This window comes from Podarcis melisellensis (genome assembly GCF_964234715.1).
Source record: "Podarcis melisellensis genome assembly, chromosome: 9".
NCBI classification, from domain to species: Eukaryota; Metazoa; Chordata; class Lepidosauria; order Squamata; family Lacertidae; genus Podarcis; species Podarcis melisellensis.
The window spans coordinates 2,358,347-2,375,846 of NC_138541.1; the positions used below are offsets into that span (position 1 = coordinate 2,358,347).

The following is a 17,500-nucleotide window of genomic DNA, read 5'->3' on the forward strand; positions in this document are numbered from 1 at the left end:
TGCCTGCCGCTGTCTCTTGCGCCGCCTACAGGTGGCCTCCCTTCCTTCTGCTCTATGGGACCCACCACCACAGGGACTGGGCAACAACACTTTGTAAATTCAGGGACTTACAGAGGACGTTCAGAGTGCCCAAGGAAGAGTTCCGAACTCTCTCCTGGTTCTTCACTGTGCAGTAGTAGGAGCCAGCATCAGCCACAGTAGCATGGGGAAGTGACAGCATATTCGATGCGCCTTCGGCGTACCACCTGTTGTTTTTATACCAGGTGTAGTACGGATCGCCAGCTGTATTGCTGTCAGCTGCACAGGTGAGGTTCACTGCATTCCCTTCGAGAACATCCGGAGGAGAAATCCAGATTCTTGCAGCTAAGCAGACCGACCATGGAAGGCAGGAAAACAGAGCTCTTTTAATGGGCAGATCTCAAAAAGGAGGGCTGCTCTGCAATGCAGGAATCTCTTTGGCCATCCTGGGGCTCAAACACCCATGACCTTGAGTGTCAGGATTTACAATGTCTCTCTCATACAAGACGTGGCAAGCCGGCAGGTTAATTAAAGGTAAAGGGACCCCTGACCATTAGGTCCAATCGTGACTGACTCTGGGGTTGCGGCGCTCATCTTGCTCTATAGGCCAAGGGAGCCGGTGTGCAGCTTCTGGGTCATGTGGCCAGCTTGACTAAGCTGCTTCTGGCGAACCAGAGCAGCGCATGGAAACGCCGTTTACCTTCCTGCCGGAGTGGTACCTATTTATCTACATGCACTTCGTGCTTTCGAACTAGGTTGGCAGGAGCAGGGACTGAGCAACGGGAGCTCACCCCGTCGCGGGGATTCGAATTGCCAACCTTCTGATCGGCAAGCCCTAGGCTCTGTGGTTTAACCCACAGCGCCACCTGCATCCCTTGGCAGGTTAATTACTCTTAGATTTATTTAGTAGTTACACAGTAGCTGCAATCTGAGCTCCACTGGATGAATCAGTTGGTCCCACTGGATGATGCTGTCTGCGCCAGCAGGATATCCTCCACCTTTTTCCCCACCTCCTGCTGGGCCGACGTTGCCCTAATACCCAGCTCTTCCTCCTGCTCTGAGGAGACTCAGGTGTAGCCAGCCCCTCCTCCTCTTGAGCCAAATCTAACAGTGGCTGTTGCCCTACAGCCGGCTTCAACAGCTTGCATTCCAGAGCGAGAGCGGCTTATATCACTCTCAATGTGGGAAGGAATCAAGTCTCTACTCCCCCCCCCCCCAGTCTGCCCTCTTTCCTCTCCGGAGTCCTTGCTGTCGCTCTGGGGAGGAACATCCCTGACACTGAGATTAAGAGTCTCATGCTCTACCAGCTGAGCCACCCTTCACACGATCGCACCCCTTCGCCTACTCACTCTCTGCGATGAACGTCACCGAGGAGCTGGCGTTGCCATGCACATTGCCAGCAAAGCAGAAGTACTCTCCTTCGTCCTCCATCACCACATGAGAGATCTCCACTCTCAAGCTGTTGTACAAGGCTGATACGCCGACCCGTGGGTTGGGTGCCACCATGCCAGAGTTGATGGTGGAGGCCAGGAGCTCACCGCCCTTGTAGATGGCCAGCTGGGACTGGGGCTCGCTCTGGGTGCTGCAGTGGATGACGGCCACTTGCCTGCCCTGTGTCTGAAGGAAGGAGCTCACCTGAGGTTTCCGAGGTGGATCTATGCAGGCGGGAGAGAGACGCCAGCTTTAGGAGGAGGTTAAGGGGTGATATGATAGCCATGTTCAAATATATAAAAGAGGAGGAGGTTAAGGGGTGATATGATAGCCATGTTCAAATATATAAAAGAGGAGGAGGTTAAGGGGTGATATGATAGCCATGTTCAAATATATAAAAGGATGTCACATAGAGGAGGGAGAAAGGTTGTTTTCTGCTGCTCCAGAGAAGCGGACACGGAGCAATGGATCCAAACTACAAGAAAGAAGATTCCACCTAAACATTAGGAAGAACTTCCTGACAGTAAGAGCTGTTTGACAGTGGAATTTGCTGCCAAGGAGCGTGGTGGAGTCTCCTTCTTTGGAGGTCTTTAAGCAGAGGCTTGACAACCATATGTCAGGAGTGCTCTGCTGGTGTTTCCTGCTTGGCAGGGGGTTGGACTCCATGGCCCTTGTAGTCTCTTCCAACTCTATGATTCTATGATTCTAGATTTGATGATGGGGACTACCTCTTTTCCAGCTGATTGTTGACTCAGGACAGGCAAATGATTATTACTTTATCCTTTATCGTATTTATAAAACTGCCCTTCCTCAAGAGACCACAGGGAGGCTTGCAACATAAAACACAAAATACTTAATATAATAATAGTAAGGGAGGGGGAGAGACAGAAAATATCCTCACGTCCTCCCTTTAAAAGGCCATAGATTATGAAAAGATTTTGTCTATAAACTCTCAGGGAGACACACAACCGGATTTTTGATCACCTGTAGGCAGTGCCATGGAGGAATCCAGTTTGAAATGACTTGGAGGTCCCTTGGAGCTTCATTAATGTGTGACCCAGGAATTTTGGATCCACTCCAAACTGATGCCAACGTTTTGGGCTCGTTTTGGGCCATCGTGTGTTGCGAATCCCCACCCTCCAGGGTTGGATTTAGAAGGGATACCTATGGCCCTTGGTTTGAGTATCAGTTACTCCCTTTGAGGGGTGGCACAAAACGTAGGGTCTGTGGCGCACAAATGCTTTATTGTGTTTTATATATTCTGTAAGCCACCCAGAGTGGTTGGGGAAACGCAGCCGGATTTGGTGGTGGTGGGGTTATAAATAATACATTATTTTTATTTTATTAAAACTCTTGCAATTGTTTGGCACTGGTTTGGAGTGAATCGGACTGTTTTGAGTTTTGTGGGAGGTACCTATGGTCCCTGGTCTGAGTATGAATTACTCTGTTTCAGGGGTGGCACGAAATGCAGGGTTCGTGGCACAAAACAGCACAAAAATGTCCAGATTTCAAGGTCACATGTTTGATAATAATAATAATAATAATAATAATAATAATAATAATAATAATAATATTTATACCCCGCCCATCTGGCTGTGTTTCCCCAGCCACTCTGGATGGCTTTCAACAAAATATTAAAATACAGTAATGCATCAGACATTAAAAGCTTCCCTAAGGAGGGCTGCCTTCAGATGTCTTTTAAAAGTCTGGTAGTAGTTGTACTCGTTGACATCTGGTGGGAGGGCGTTCCACAGGGCTGGTGCCACTACTGAGAAGGCCCTCTGCCTGGTTCCCTGTAACCTCACTTCTCGCAGCGAGGGAACCACCAGAAGGCCCTCGGAGCTGGACCTCATTTTTGTTAATGTTAATGTTAATGTTAATGTTAATGTTAATGTTAATGAAGCTGTCCCTTGGGATTGGGAAGGATGTGGCATTTCCTCATTGCATGCTTAATGTCTGGCTATCGCCCACCCCAAGCTGACTGCAGGGAGTCTAATCTAGGTTAGGGATGCTGCTGGCAAAAACACTGCCACTTACAAAAGACAGTTATGCTGATGGCTGAAGAGACGCTGGTGCTGGCCTCATCCAGCATGTGGGCTTTGCAATGGTAGGATCCAGCGTCGCTGCTGGTGATGGCCTTGAAGGTGAGTGTGCTGGCATCGCTCTCTTGGAGGCGCCTGCTGTTTTTGTACCAGGAGAAGGTGGACTCCTCGGGAGCAGACCCCAACACGTCGCAGCTCAGGGTGAGCGCCTCTCCTTCCAGCAACTCGGGGGATGGCGAAGCCAGAACTCGGGCAGCTGGATTGGGGAAGAAAGTCAGGCATGGGGCTCTTAATCTCAGGGTCACAAGTTTGAGCCCCAGGTTGGGCCAAAGATTCCAACATTGCAGGGGGTTGGACTAGATGACCCCTGTGGTCCCTTCCAATGGAACAATTCTAGAATTCCGGGAGTTATCTAGCTATGAGATAATGGAAAGAGAAACAGAAGGGAGGAAACAGCCAGCAGAGATGTCAAGAAGAAGAAGAAGAAGAAGAGGAGGAGGAGGAGGAGGAGGAGGAGTTTGGATTTGATATCCCACTTTATCACTACCCTACAGAGTTTCAAAGCGGCTAACATTCTCCTTTCCTTTCCACCCCCACAACAGACAGCTTGTGAGGCAGGTGGGGCTGAGAGACTTCAAAGAAGTGTGACTGGCTCAAGGTCACCCAGCAGCTGCATGTGGAGGAGCGGAGATGCAAACCCGGTTCCCCAGATTACGAGTCTACCGCTCTGAACCACTACACCACACTTCCTGTTGGCGCCCAGGATGTTGCGGGGGCCGGAAAGGGGAGGATCTGGAGTAGCCAACTGCCCTCCTTGTGGAGAGATGTGGACTTTTGCTTGCAACCAGACGACTGAATAAAAAGGACTATAAATGATAAACTACTTGCTAATTCTCGTCCGTGAAGTTACCGAAGGGAGGAGAGGACTATCCATGCTTGGCAATAAGGCAGCAACATGATGATGATGATGATGATAATAATAATAATAATAATAATAATAATAATAATAATAATAATAATAATAATATATTTATACCCTGCCCATCTGGCTGGGCTTCTCCAGCCACTCTGGGCAGCTTCCAAAAAAATATTAAAATACTGTAATACATCAAACATTAAAAGCTTCCCTAAACAGGGCTGCCTTCAGATGTCTTCTAAAAGTTTGGTAGTTATTTTTCTCTTTGACATCTGATGGGAGGGCGTTCCACAGGGCGGGTGCCACCACCGAGAAGGCCCTCTGCCTGGTTCCCTGTAACTTGGCTTCTCGCAGGGAGGGAACTGCCAGAAGGCCCTCGGTGCTGGACCTCAGTGTTTCCGGGTAAAATGGTGAGGGTGAAGACGCTCCTTCAGATATACTGGACTGAGGCCGTTTAGGGCTTTAAAGGTCAGCACCAACACTTTGAATTGTGCTCGGAAACGTACTGGGAGCCAATGTAGGTCTTTCAAGACTGGTGTTATATGGTCTCAGCGGCCGCTCCCAGTCACCAGTCTAGCTGCCACATTCTGGATTAATTGCAGTTTCCAGGTTACCTTCAAAGGTAGCCCCACATAGAGTGCATTGCAGTAGTCCAAGCGGGAGATAACCAGAGCATGCACCATTCTGGCAAGGCAGTCCGCAGGCAGGGAGGGTCTCACCCTGCATACCAGATGGAGCTGATAAACAGCTGCCCTGGACAGCTGCCCTGGATTGAAATAGACACACGGCTATTATCGGCGCCACAATCGCAGCCTCTCTGCACTCACTCTGCACACGGAAGTACACTAGCCTGGAGGAAGAGCCGTAGGCGTTGGTGGCTGTGACGTTGTAGCTGCCTTCGTCCTGTGGCTCGATGTTTCTCATCTCCACCCGCATGGCGTTGGGAGCGGCCGTGATGCTGACCCTCTGGGAGGCTGCGCTGTTCGCTGAGCTGCTGGAAGCCACGACTTCACCTCCTTTATACAGGACCAGTTGGGCTGGAGGGTTGCTGTCCACTGAACACTGGAAGATGGCGACCCGACCTCTTTCCGTCTCTGCAAAGACCGATGCCCAAGGCTTCCCAGGGGGGTCTGGAACCAGAGGACACACACGTTAAGAGCGTAAGACCCAGGCTTTTAATGAATGAAACAGTGCCAATGCGAAATTATATCTCTTGCTCTGATTGAGTTGTCTGACAACTGATCAGATAATAGCATTTAATTTATGCGATGAAAATGTGTAACTTTGAACAGAGAGTGTTTGGCCAATAGTATGTTTTATAGGACTGGAACTTCAGAAGAAACTATAAGGAGTTGGGAAAGAAAGAGAAATTTGAAGGCATTGGGTCAGGAGGAACAAGGATCGGAGGGAGGTCCCACAAGGGCTATCTTTCAAGGTTATAGTATCACCCCAGGGAGGTTCATCTGGTGCCTAATACTAATACTAATACTTTATACCCCACCCATCTGGCTGGATCTCCTTAGCCACTCTGGGCGGCTTCCAACAAAGTATTAAAATACAGTGGTCTATTAAACATTAAAAGCTTCCCTAAACAGAGCTGCCTTCAGATGTCTTCTAAAAGTCTGGTAGTTGTTGTTCTTTTTGTCATCTGGTGTCTGGTGGGAGGGAGTTCCACAGGGCGGGTGCCACTACTGAGAAGGCCCTCTGCCTGCTTCCCAGTAACTTGGCTTCTTGCAGGGAGGGAACCGCCAGAAGGCCCTCGGCACTGGACTTCAGTGTCCGGGTAGAACGATGGGAGTGGAGACGCTCCTTCAGGTAAAGCAGAGCTTTCTTTTAACTGTCCTAAATCTTCCAACGTTCAGCTTCATTGGATGTCCACAAATTCCAGTGTTATGAGAGAGGAAGAAAAAAAAACTTGCCTCTCTTCTCTTTCTCAAGGACACGCATAATTTCATACACAATTATGACATTGCCTCTTTTTCTAGCATTACATTTTGTTAGTCTGTAAATCCAAGAGCCGTGCCCCAAAGACGGGTGGGGCAGGTTACAGAGGATATGCTGTTTTCCTACATAGATGTGATATCTTGAATTATCTCATATGAAAAAGATCTGAGAGCAGCTTATTAATTTACAGCCATGAAGTCAGCTGATGGGAGGGAATCGCCTTGCCTACCTTTGCTATATGTATATGAGATTTTTTGTGTGTGAGTGTTTGTGGGGAAATACTTCCGGAAGTCTAACTTGATAGCGTCTTGAACATGGGTAGGCAAACTAAGGCCCGGGGACTGGATCCGGCCCAATCGCCTTCTAAATCCTACCCACAGACAGTCCGGGAATCAGCATGTTTTTACATGGGTAGAATGTGTCCTTTTATTTAAAATGCATCTCTAGGTTATTTGATCACTGCAGATGGTGACAGCAGCCACAAAATTAAAATACGCCTTCTTCTTGGGAGAAAAGCAATGATAAACTTAGATAGCATCTTAAAAAGCAGAGACATCACCTTGCCGACCAAGGTCCGTATAGTTAAAGCTATGGTTTTCCCAGTAGTGATGTATGGAAGTGAGAGCTGGACCATAAAGAAGGCTGATCGCCAAAGAATGGATGCTTTTGAATTCTGGTGCTGGAGGAGACTCTTGACAGTCCCATGGACTGCAAGAAGATTAAACCTATCCATTCTGAAGGAAATCAGCCCTGAGTGCTCACTGGAAGGACAGATCCTGAAGCTAAGGCTTCAATACTTTGGCCACCTCATGAGAAGAGAAGACTCCCTGGAAAAGACCCTGATGTTGGGAAAGATGGAGGGCACAAGGAGAAGGGGACGTCAGAGGACGAGATGGTTGGATGGTGTTCTTGAAGCTACCAGCATGAGTTTGACCAAACTGCGGGAGGCAGAAGACAGAAGTGCCTGGCGTGCTCTGGTCCAGGGGGTCATGAAGAGTCACACACGACTAAACAACTAGGTTATTTCTGGGGCCTGCCTGGTGTTTTTACATGAGTAGAATATGTCCTTTTATTTAAAATGCATCTCTGGGTTATTTGTGGGGCATAGGAATTCGTTCATTATTTTTTTAAAAATATAGTCTGGCCCCCCACAAGGTCTGAGGGACAGCGGAAAAAGTTTGCTGACCCCCGATCTTGAACAAAACTGCAAAAGGCAGCGACTCTTACACAGCACAGACAGGGTGGCGGTGGTGGAGCTCTTGCTGGCTTTCTCGTTCTCCACTTGGCAGTGATAGATCCCTGAATCGCGTCTGGACACTCGCTGGAACTCCAGGGAATGCCCACGGGCCTCGGGGAGAGGAAGACCATCCTTGTACCAGGTGCAGTTGCTTGAGGTGGTGTTATCACTGCTCACCTCGCAGGACAACTGGACCGCCTCACCTTCACGCACCTCTGAGGATGGGGAGATGGTGATTCTTGCAGCTGGAAGACAGTTGGGTGGGAAATAAAACGGGAACAGTTGTCAGTTGCGATTCCTGCATTTAGCTGTGGTTGTGGTTGTTGTGTCCTTGATGTTGGGCACAACTCTGAGATCTTTGGATAAAGGGCAGTATATAAACCGCAGAAATAACTAACAACAACAGAAAATGGAAAAAAAGAATTTGTGCCAACGAAAAAGGAATGGCAGGATAAATTATTAGATTATACTGAATTGGCCAGATTGACAGAGACAATTAGGGGACAACCTAGACAAGAATTTTAAAATGAATGGGGAAAATGCAGAGAATACTTTACCAAACAGTGCCCTAAAATATACACCTGGACTTGTTTCGGTTATTGTATTTTTCGCCCCATAGGGCGCACCGGCCCATAGGACGCACCTAGGTTTTTTTTTGGAGGGGGGAATTATTTCTGCTCAGCGCGCCCGGGCTTCGGGATAAGAGGCAGCTCTGTGCAAGCTGTGGGAGGGCTCCCGCGGCTTGAGCAGAGCTACCTGAAGCCCTGGCGCGACTGCTCAGCGCGCCTGGGCTTCGGGGTGCAGGCAGCTCTCCGCAAGCCGCGGGAGCCCGGCAGGAACTCCCGCTGGGCTCCCAAGGCTTGTAGAGAGCTTCCTGAAGCCTGGGGAGCAAGAGGGGTCGGTGCGCACCGACCCCTCTCACTCTCCAGGCTTCAGCGAAAGCCTGCATTCGCCCCATAGGACGCACAGACATTTCCCCTTCATTTTTGAAGGGGGAAAAGTGCGTCCTATAGGGCGAAAAATATGGTAATTTCTACAGGAGACTTTGTGGTTTTTAAAGTCATAATTAGGAAAAATTGTAATAATCACATATAAAAGAAACAGTACACAAGATGTAAATAAGGATGCCATTTACAGAATAAGGGAAGTTTTATTTTCATGCTATGTTTTCTTTGTGTAAGGGGATAGGAGTTTAATTTTGATATGTTTTAATTGTCAATGGTGGTGGGTTTGTTTGTTTGTATGTATGAGTTGTTGTGGATTATGTTGTAAATAAATTTTAAAAATTTAAACAACAACAATTCCTGCATTGCAAGCAGTTGGGTCCCTTCCAAAGCTTCAAGTCTGTGATTCAGAGGAGAATGCCTTAAATAATAATATAATAATAATAAATTTTATTTATATCCCGCCCTCCCCAGCCGAAGCCGGGCTCAGGGCGGCTAACAACACCAAAATAGTGCGACATTATAAAACATTATAAAAATTAATTAAAATCAAGATTGATGGCAGCCATAAAGTTTTGTAAAGGTTGCCAGAGGAGGGAGTCAGGCTGCGCCCTAACCAAAGGCCTGGCGGAACAGCTCTGTCTTGCAGGCCCTACGGAAAGATGTCAAGTCCTGCAGGGCCCTTGTCTCTTGTGACAGAGCATTCCACCAGGTTGGAGCCGCAGCCGAAAAGGCCCTGGCTCTAGTTGAGGCCAGCCTAACCTCTCTGTGGCCTGGGACCTTCAAGGTGTTTTTGTTTGAAGACCGTAGGTTCCTCTGTGGGGCATACCAGGAGAGGCGGTCCCGTAGGTACGAGGGTCCTAGGCCGTATAGGGCTTTGAAGGTTAAAACCAGCACCTTAAACCTGATCCTGTACTCCACCGGGAGCCAGTGCAGCTGGTATAGCACCGGATGAATGTGATCTCGCAGCGAGGACCCCGTAAGGAGTCTCGCTGCGGCATTCTGCACCCGCTGGAGTTTTTGGGTCAGTCTCAAGGGCAGCCCCACGTAGAGCGAGTTACAATAATCCAGTCTGGAGGTGACCGTCGCGTGGATCACAGTAGCTAGGTCAGGGCGAGAGAGGTAAGGAGCCAACTGCTTAGCTTGGCGGAGATGAAAAAATGCCGCCTTTGTAATAGCTGCAATCTGCGCCTCCATGGAGAGGGAGGTATCGAAGATTACACCCAAACTCTTAACAGACGGTGCTGGCACTAATTGCACCCCCGCAAGAGATGGGAGCTGCCCCCTCAGTCCCATATCATCCCGTCCCAGCCAGAGGACCTCTGTCTTCGAAGGGGAGTAAACCCTAAAGGGTTAACACAGATACCTGGGTGGAGCAGCAGCAATCAATCACAGAATCCTAGGATTGGAAGGGACCCTCAAGGCGCATCTTTATAAACAAATAAGACCATAATAAGCTTCTAAACTGCCCTAGCTGGTAGTGTAGGCTGGTTTCCTTCCTTCCTTTCAATATAATTTCATTAATTTCCAATATATAGCAATTACAAAAAAAGGGGGGGATACAAAAACAATATCCCAATTCACTCCACTTCCCTGCTCCAAGATGGATCAGTCTAGCTAAGTTTGCCAAAGTCAGGGTCATCCGTAAAGTATTTTATAAAATGCTTAGATGCTGTAGCACATCTGCTCTAGCAGGCAACAATAAAAATTCTCCTTTCCTCTTCCAGGCAGAGGATCAGCACCATGGCAGTTAAGAAATATGGCTAGCTAGTTCCATAGACTCGTAGTTTTGGCACTCCAAAGGATTATTTTGTCCAACCCTCCTGCAAAGCAGGAATCACAGCTGAAGAATCCCTGACAGGTGGCCACCCAACTTCTGTCCAAGAACCCACAAATGATGGTCAGGCAAAAAGGGGAGATTGTGAGAAAAGGCATAACAGAAAGTCCTATTTCAGAATATTAGATGGGACACAGCAAAGGTGCTGTTGCCATGAAAGATACTCGGAGTCAAGTGTGGATTTCATGCTCTTTATTCATAGTAGTGAGGAATAGGAGTTCCCCCGAAATGTCTGCTTTATATACATTATTTACACAATGGGCCCCACGTGATTGGCTAATTCCGGGATTCTCCTGTAGGCCAATCTGGTTGCGAATTCACTTCCACCTGGAGTTGGATTGGGTGGCTCCTGCGGACCAATCAGACTGCTGCATTCTGGATCCTATTGTTCTAGGACCAATCAGACTGCTGCATTCTGAATCCTATTGTTCTAGGACCAATCAGACTGCTGCATTCTGAATCCTATTGTTCTAGGACCAATCAGACTGCTGCATTCTGAATCCTATTGTTCTAGGACCAATCAGACTGCTGCATTTTGGATCCTATTGTTCTAGGACCAATCAGACTGCTGCATTCTGAATCCTATTGTTCTAGGACCAATTAGACTGCAGCATTCTGAATCCTATTATTCTAGGACCAATCAGAATGCTGCATTCTGGATCTTATTGTTCTAGGACCAATCAGACTGCTGCCTTTTGGATCCTATTCAACTCAGTACATAACATGCCACTTAAGGGCGGCAGTTAGGAAGGAAAGAATATTATGGTCTGGATGTAATATAAAGCGTAACCTCCATTTTTTGTGTGTGGGGGAAACGCTTTTGACAACTGGACCGCAAGCTTCTCAAATCTCTGTGACTTACTTTCCGCCGTGAAGTCCATGGAGGCCGTGGATTGTCCATAGCGGTTCTGAGCAGAACAGAGGTACTTTCCTTCATCTTCCAGCCTCACGCCCTTGATGGTCACCTTCAGTGTGTTGTACGACTGGATCACGCTCACTCTTGGGTCGGCGGAGGAGTGGGCAGTGGTGGTGGACCCGATGAGCGTGTCGCCCTTGCGCAGCGTTATCTCGGAGGCCGGTTCGCTGTCGACTGTGCATTGGATGGCGCCAAGGTATCCTCCTCGGGTTTCCAGAAAGGACCTCAGGACAGGCTGCTTGGGGGCATCTTTGGAGTGGAAAAATATCCGTTATAATAAGAACAATTTAATAATAATTTATTATTAATCCCCCTCCCATCTGGCTGGGTCACCCCAGCCACCCTGGGCAGCTTCGTGCAATGCAGGAATCAACCACGGCCCTTTCCTGGAACAAAGCTAGGTGTCCCATCATTGCTGCACCCACCTTTGCCTCTAGCCCCGCCCACTATTGACATGCAGGCCCTATAGGGTAATGTGGCCCTTGGGTCCCCTACCCCTGCTCTAGACCGCTATGGCTCCAGCCACGTTGTATGAGATGGGTCGGATGGGCTACTCACACAAGACGCGCAGGGTGAGGGCTGGCGATGTGCTGCTGGCTTTCTTGTTCCGAGCAACGCAGTGGAATGTTCCTGCGTCACCGCTGGCCAATGCCAGGAAGACCAGGGAGCTCTCCACTCCCTCCTGCAGCCACTTAGCATTCTTGTACCACGTGTAGGTGGTCCCATCTCCAGCCCCCAAGGTGGACATGCAGGTCAGGGTGACTCGCTCGCCTTCGGGTAACTCTTGGGATGGGCTGGCCACCACCCTAGCAGCTGGGAGAAGAGCAAACAGAGACTGTTGGTCATAGAATCATAGAATAGAATAGAATAGAATAGAATAGAATAGAATAGAATAGAATAGAATTTATTATTTATACCCCGCCCATCTGGCTGGGTTTCCCCAGCCACTTTGGGCAGCTCCCAACAAAGTATTAAAATACAGTGGTCTAAAATATATATATTAAAAAATAATAATACACATTAACAGCTTCCCTAAAGAGGGCTGCCTTCAGATGTCTTCTAAAAGTCTGGTAGTTGTTGTTGTCTTTGACATTTGGTGGAAGGGCGTTCCACAGGGCGGGTGCCACTACCAAGAAGGCCCTCAGCCTGGTTCCCTGTAACCTCACATATCACAGGGAGGGAACCACCAGAAGGCCCTCGGAGCTGGACCCCAGTGTCTGGGCAGAACAATGGGGGTGGAGACGCTCCTTCAGGTATATTGGGCCATGGTTGTTTAGGGCTTTCAAGGTCAGCACCAACACTTTGAATTGTGCTCGGAAATGTACTGGGAGCCAATGTAGGTCTTTCAAGACTGGTGTTACGTGGTCTCGGCGGTGACTCCCAGTTACTAGTCTAGCTGCCGCATTCTGGATTAGTTGTAGTTTCCGGGTCACCTTCAAAGGTAGCCCCACATAGAGCGCAGTGCAGTAGTCCAAGTGAGAGGTAACCAAAGCATGCACCACTCTGGCGAGACAGTCTGTGGGCAGGGAGGGTCTCAGCCTATGTACCAGATGGAGCTGGTAAACAGCTGCCCTGGATACAGATTTGACCTACGCTTCCATGGACAGCTGTGAGTCAAAAATGACTCCCAGGCTGCGCACCTCTTCAGGGGCACAGTTACCCTATTCAGGACCAGGGAGTCCTCCACACCTGCCCGCCTCCTGTCCCCCCAAAACAGTACTTCTGTTTTGTCAGGATTCAGCCTCATAGAAATGTGGAGTTGGAAGGGACCCAAGGGTCATCTAGTCGAACCCCCGTGCTGTGCAGGAACCACACCCACCTGGTGAGTGGTGTTGACCAAGCAAAGCTAGAAGGGCAAGCCCAAATCAAGTGGAGATACAAAGCAGTTTCATACTGAGCCGAATCGCTGGACTTCGCTGCCAGGGCTAGCTGTACAGACTCTGGGGTCTCACTCTGCTCTGCCAGAGAGTCTTTTAACTGGAGATGTTACGTTTTGCAATATAAAAACACAAAATGCATAACATAACGATATAAAGAACAATATCTCACCACACATTTAAAAGGCCATAGATTGCTGAACAGCCAAAGGCTTGGTTGATGAAGAATGTTTCTTTCCTGGCACCTAAAGATATGGAACGAAGGCGCCAGGTGAGCCTCCCTGGGGAGAGCGTTCCACCAGTGGGGAGCCGCTACAGAAAAGGTCCTGTTCTCATGCTGCTACCCTCTGAACCTTTCGTAGAGCAGGGAGCCCAAAGAGGGCCTCAGAGGATAATCGCAGGGTTTGGGTTTGATCACATGTGGAGAGGCGGTCTTTGAGGTCTTGCAGCCCTGAGCCATGTAAGCTTTCAAAACCAGCACTTTGAATTCGACCCAGAAACTAATTGGCAGCCAGGATTGGATTTATATGCTCAAACCGGCTTGCTCTGGTGAGCAACCTGGCCACTGAATTCTGCACCAGCTGAAGTTCCAGAGGCAGCCACACACACAACCCATTGCAATAATCTTACTTTGAGCACCGAAGAATCTCGCAGTGGTGGCGTTCCCGTACGCGTTGGAGGCCACACACTGGTACTCGCCCTGGTCTTCTGGAACGACCTTCTGAATTTCCAGCTTCAAAGAGTTTCGTGTGGTGCTGATGCTGATCCGCTGGCTGGGAGCCGAGTGCGAGCTGGTGGTGGCGATCAGCAGCTTGTCCCGGTAAAGGCTCAGGGCGGACTGGGGGTTGCTGTCGACGGTGCAGTAGATGATGGCCAGCTGCCCTTCCTGGGTCTCCTGGAACAAGGAGAGGGAGGGGGCCCTCGGGGGGTCTGTGCAGGAGAAACAAGATCATTGCATGCACACCTTAGGAGCAGGTACATTTCCAGGTTCGTAGGAGGGCCTCCCCTCCAACTGAACAGAAACAGAAACGCCGCACTGATTAAATTAAAAGGTAAATTGAAAAGGTAAAGGGACCCCTGACCATTAGGTCCAGTCGTGACCGACTCTAGGGTTGCGGCGCTCATCTCGCTTTACTGGCCGAAGGAGCCGGCGTACAGCTTGCGGGTCATGTGGCCACCAGTACTAAGCCGCTTCTGGCGAACCAGAGCAGCTCACAGAAACGCCGTTTACCTTCCCGTCGGAGTGGTACCTATTTATCTACTTGCACCTTGACGTGCTTTCAAACTGCTAGGTTGGCAGGAGCTGGGACTGAGCAACAGGAGCTCACCCCGTTGCGGGGATTCGAACCGCCGACCTTCTGATCGGCAAGTCCTAGGCTCTGTGGTTTAACCCACAGCGCCACCCGCGGATCCCAAATTAGGACAGAGAAATTGGCCACTTTCAGTTTCTCTCGTCTTTTACGTCTCCCTTCTTAAATTCAGTTCTCCACATTTCCATGTTTGCTTGCAAAATGTTGAATATTGCATATGTGTGTGTGCATTTTCTCCTAACACATATATCCTTGCATGCCATTTTCTCTAATAGAATGCATTTTTGTATGTCTTTCCCACTAACATGTGCATGGCTGCGCACACTCTGCTCAGGTGTGCACTTTTGGCGGGAGCGCTGTTCTGCAAAATTCTAGGAAGAGAGAATTTCAAAGGAGAGCTGCGTTTCGGTTTGCGCATTTTCCTGGGAAGTACAAGTTAGATAAGTTTGCATTTAAATGAGGACTGAATTTCTACTCTACCCTGAATCCCAGCTGCCTAAAGTGGCAGGGAATCCCAGGATTGGCTGCAGGGCCAGAAGTCCCTTGTCTCACAATTCTAAGGCCTCATCCACAATTACTTTTCCCCTGCTCTTTCCATGCAGGGTCTGTGCTTTAAAGCTCCGTGTCCAAGCTTCCCTTCTCTGGAGCTTTCCCGCAGAAAAACTGCTCTTTAGAGCTCAATTGGAACAAACGTCAATCTGTGAAAAACCCAAATTGCTGCTGGCTCTGATTTGGCTTTAAAGAGTGGTTTACAAGGGGGAAATCTTCGGAGAAAAATGGGGAGGGAGAAGGACCTTTGGACATGTAGTATTAAACCACAGACCTCTGCCCAGAAAGTGTGGGGCAAAAATGAAGTGTGGATAAGCCCTGTGCATGCTGCTTCCCATTTCAAACTGCCATTCTGCATGTGGATTTCAGGGTTTTAGTAAAAAGCAAACCGAGACCTAAGTTGTCTCTCCAAACCTGACACCTTCCCATCCTTGGCTCAGAGGATGGCAGGCTGGGCAAGTGGCATGCAGAGCTCTGTCTTTCCACACCTCAGTGCCACTTCCTGCCCCACAGAAGCCAACACAGGACAATAATCTGCCTAATTGTAGGGCTGGCCCTGCAGATCATCTCTATAGTTGTGACAACCCTTGGAATATCATATAGGAGCCAGTGTGGTGTTGCCGTTGGACTAGGACCTGGGAGAACAGGGTATAACAACAACAACAATAATTTATTTATACCCTGTCCATCTGGCTGGGCTTCCCCAGCCACTTTGGGCGGCTTCCAACAGAATATTAAAATACAATAACCTATTAAACATTAAAAGCTTCCCTAAACAAGGCTGCCTTTAGATGTCTTCTAAAAGTCTGGTAGTTGTTGTTCTCTTTGACATCTGGTGGGAGGGTGTTCCACAGGGCAGGTGCCACTACCAAGAAGGCCCTCTGCCTGGTTCCCTGTAACTTGGCTTCTCGTAGCGAGGGAACCGCCAGAAGGCCCTCAGCGCTGGACCTCAGTGTCCGGGCAGAATGATGGAGTTGGGGACACTCCTTCAGGTATACTGGACCGGGGCCGTTTAGGGCTTTAAAGGTCAGCACCATCACTTTGAATTGTGCTCGGAATCAAGTCCCCACTCAGTTCGCCAGGGGCTAGACCCAGGGCTGTCTTAAGCATATGCGGCACCGGGGTGCAAGGATCCGCCTGCCCCCCCCAGGTTGCCCAGTCCCAGGCATGCAGCAGGGTGGAACCGGACGGCCAGCTGCCTCAGCGTCTCAGTTGCCTCAGTTTTTATACTGTATCTTATGCTGCTTTTACAATTAAGTGTTTTAAATTTGTTGTTAGCCGCCCTGAGCCCGGTTTTTGAACTGGTAAGGGCTGGGTATAAATAAAAAATTATTATTATTATTATTATTAGGCCCTCTACCTGGTTCTTTGTAACCTCACTTCTTGCAGGGAGGGAACCGCTAGAAGGCCCTCGGAGCTGGACCTCCGTCTCCGGGCTGAACAATGGTATATATACAGTATACCTCCTTCAGGTATACTGTATATATATCTGTAGATGCTCCCAGATGCTGAGCCACAGCTCCCCTATTTGCTGGCCATTGACCATGCTGGCTGGGGCTGGCTGGGGCAGGGGGTTGAAATCCAGCAACCCCTGAGAAACCACAGGTTCCCCATCCCTGATACGAAGTGTGCTCTGAACATGAAGCGCAAGAGGGAATGTCAAGAAACTCACAGAAGACGCTCAGGCCAATAGCCTGGGATATCTCACTCCCTTTGTCATTCTGCACCTTGCAGGAGTAATAGCCAGTGTCTCCCACCGTAACCTCATGGAAGACCAGGATCCGGGCGCTGCCTTCCTTGATCCAGACGTTATTCTTGTACCAGCTGTAGTGGATCTCCTGCTTGTCTTCTCCAGGGACGTCGCAGGTCAGCGTGACCGTCTCCCCTTCCCTGACACTGGAAGAAGGGCTGATGGACAGCAGAGCAGCTGGAAGATTAGGGGAGAAGGAACCGTGAGAAAAAGCTAGTTTCAGTAATGCCATACTTGGAATGACCCCAGGATCATGCAAGACAACCTGCAGTTTTATATTTAAAGCAGACGAATAAATGAGTAAGTTACGTTAATTTGGAATATGCAGAAAATAAAAATAAAATAAAGGAACCGCAGAAAAGCGGGGGGGGGGGGGGAGGAAGTCGAGTTTCAAAATCTTGAAACTATTGAAATGTATAAAATTGAAAATCAGAAATAAAAATAGAATGGCCCCGGAATTAATGGTGCTGGTCACACTCCTTCACTGGGTGACATGTCTAGTCAAGGGGCAGCAAAGAGCTTTGTAGCTCTATTTACCATGTTCTATTCAAAATCACTGTTTCCCAGTAGTGATGTATGGATGTGAGAGTTGGACCATAAAGAAGGCTGATCGCTGAAGAATTGATGCTTTTGAATTCTGGTGCTGGATGAGACTCTTGCGAGTCCCATGGACTGCTGCTCTTTGGGGCTGGGGGGGGGGAGAATATTATTTTTTTTCTTGATTCCCCC

At 48.9% G+C, this 17,500-nt stretch overlaps 1 protein-coding gene and 1 long non-coding RNA gene across 2 annotated transcripts in view; one reads left to right on the forward strand and one right to left on the reverse strand.

The window, feature by feature from the left end:
* SIGLEC1 (sialic acid binding Ig like lectin 1) overlaps positions 1 to 17,500 on the reverse strand; it is a 46,956-nt gene that overhangs the window by 14,140 nt on the left and 15,316 nt on the right. Inside the window, exons 6-14 of the mRNA XM_081924760.1 lie at positions 16,694 to 16,948; positions 13,793 to 14,092; positions 11,844 to 12,098; positions 11,232 to 11,534; positions 7,579 to 7,833; positions 5,235 to 5,537; positions 3,487 to 3,747; positions 1,368 to 1,673; positions 112 to 363 (exon numbers count right to left, since the gene is read on the reverse strand). Of these exons, the coding sequence (XP_081780886.1) occupies positions 112 to 363; positions 1,368 to 1,673; positions 3,487 to 3,747; positions 5,235 to 5,537; positions 7,579 to 7,833; positions 11,232 to 11,534; positions 11,844 to 12,098; positions 13,793 to 14,092; positions 16,694 to 16,948 (2,490 nt within the window). The remainder of the gene's footprint in view (positions 1 to 111; positions 364 to 1,367; positions 1,674 to 3,486; positions 3,748 to 5,234; positions 5,538 to 7,578; positions 7,834 to 11,231; positions 11,535 to 11,843; positions 12,099 to 13,792; positions 14,093 to 16,693; positions 16,949 to 17,500) is intronic.
* LOC309377862 overlaps positions 7,373 to 17,500 on the forward strand; it is a 102,891-nt gene continuing 92,763 nt past the window's right edge. Inside the window, exon 1 of the long non-coding RNA XR_014171740.1 lies at positions 7,373 to 7,506. This is a non-coding gene — a long non-coding RNA (uncharacterized lncRNA). The remainder of the gene's footprint in view (positions 7,507 to 17,500) is intronic.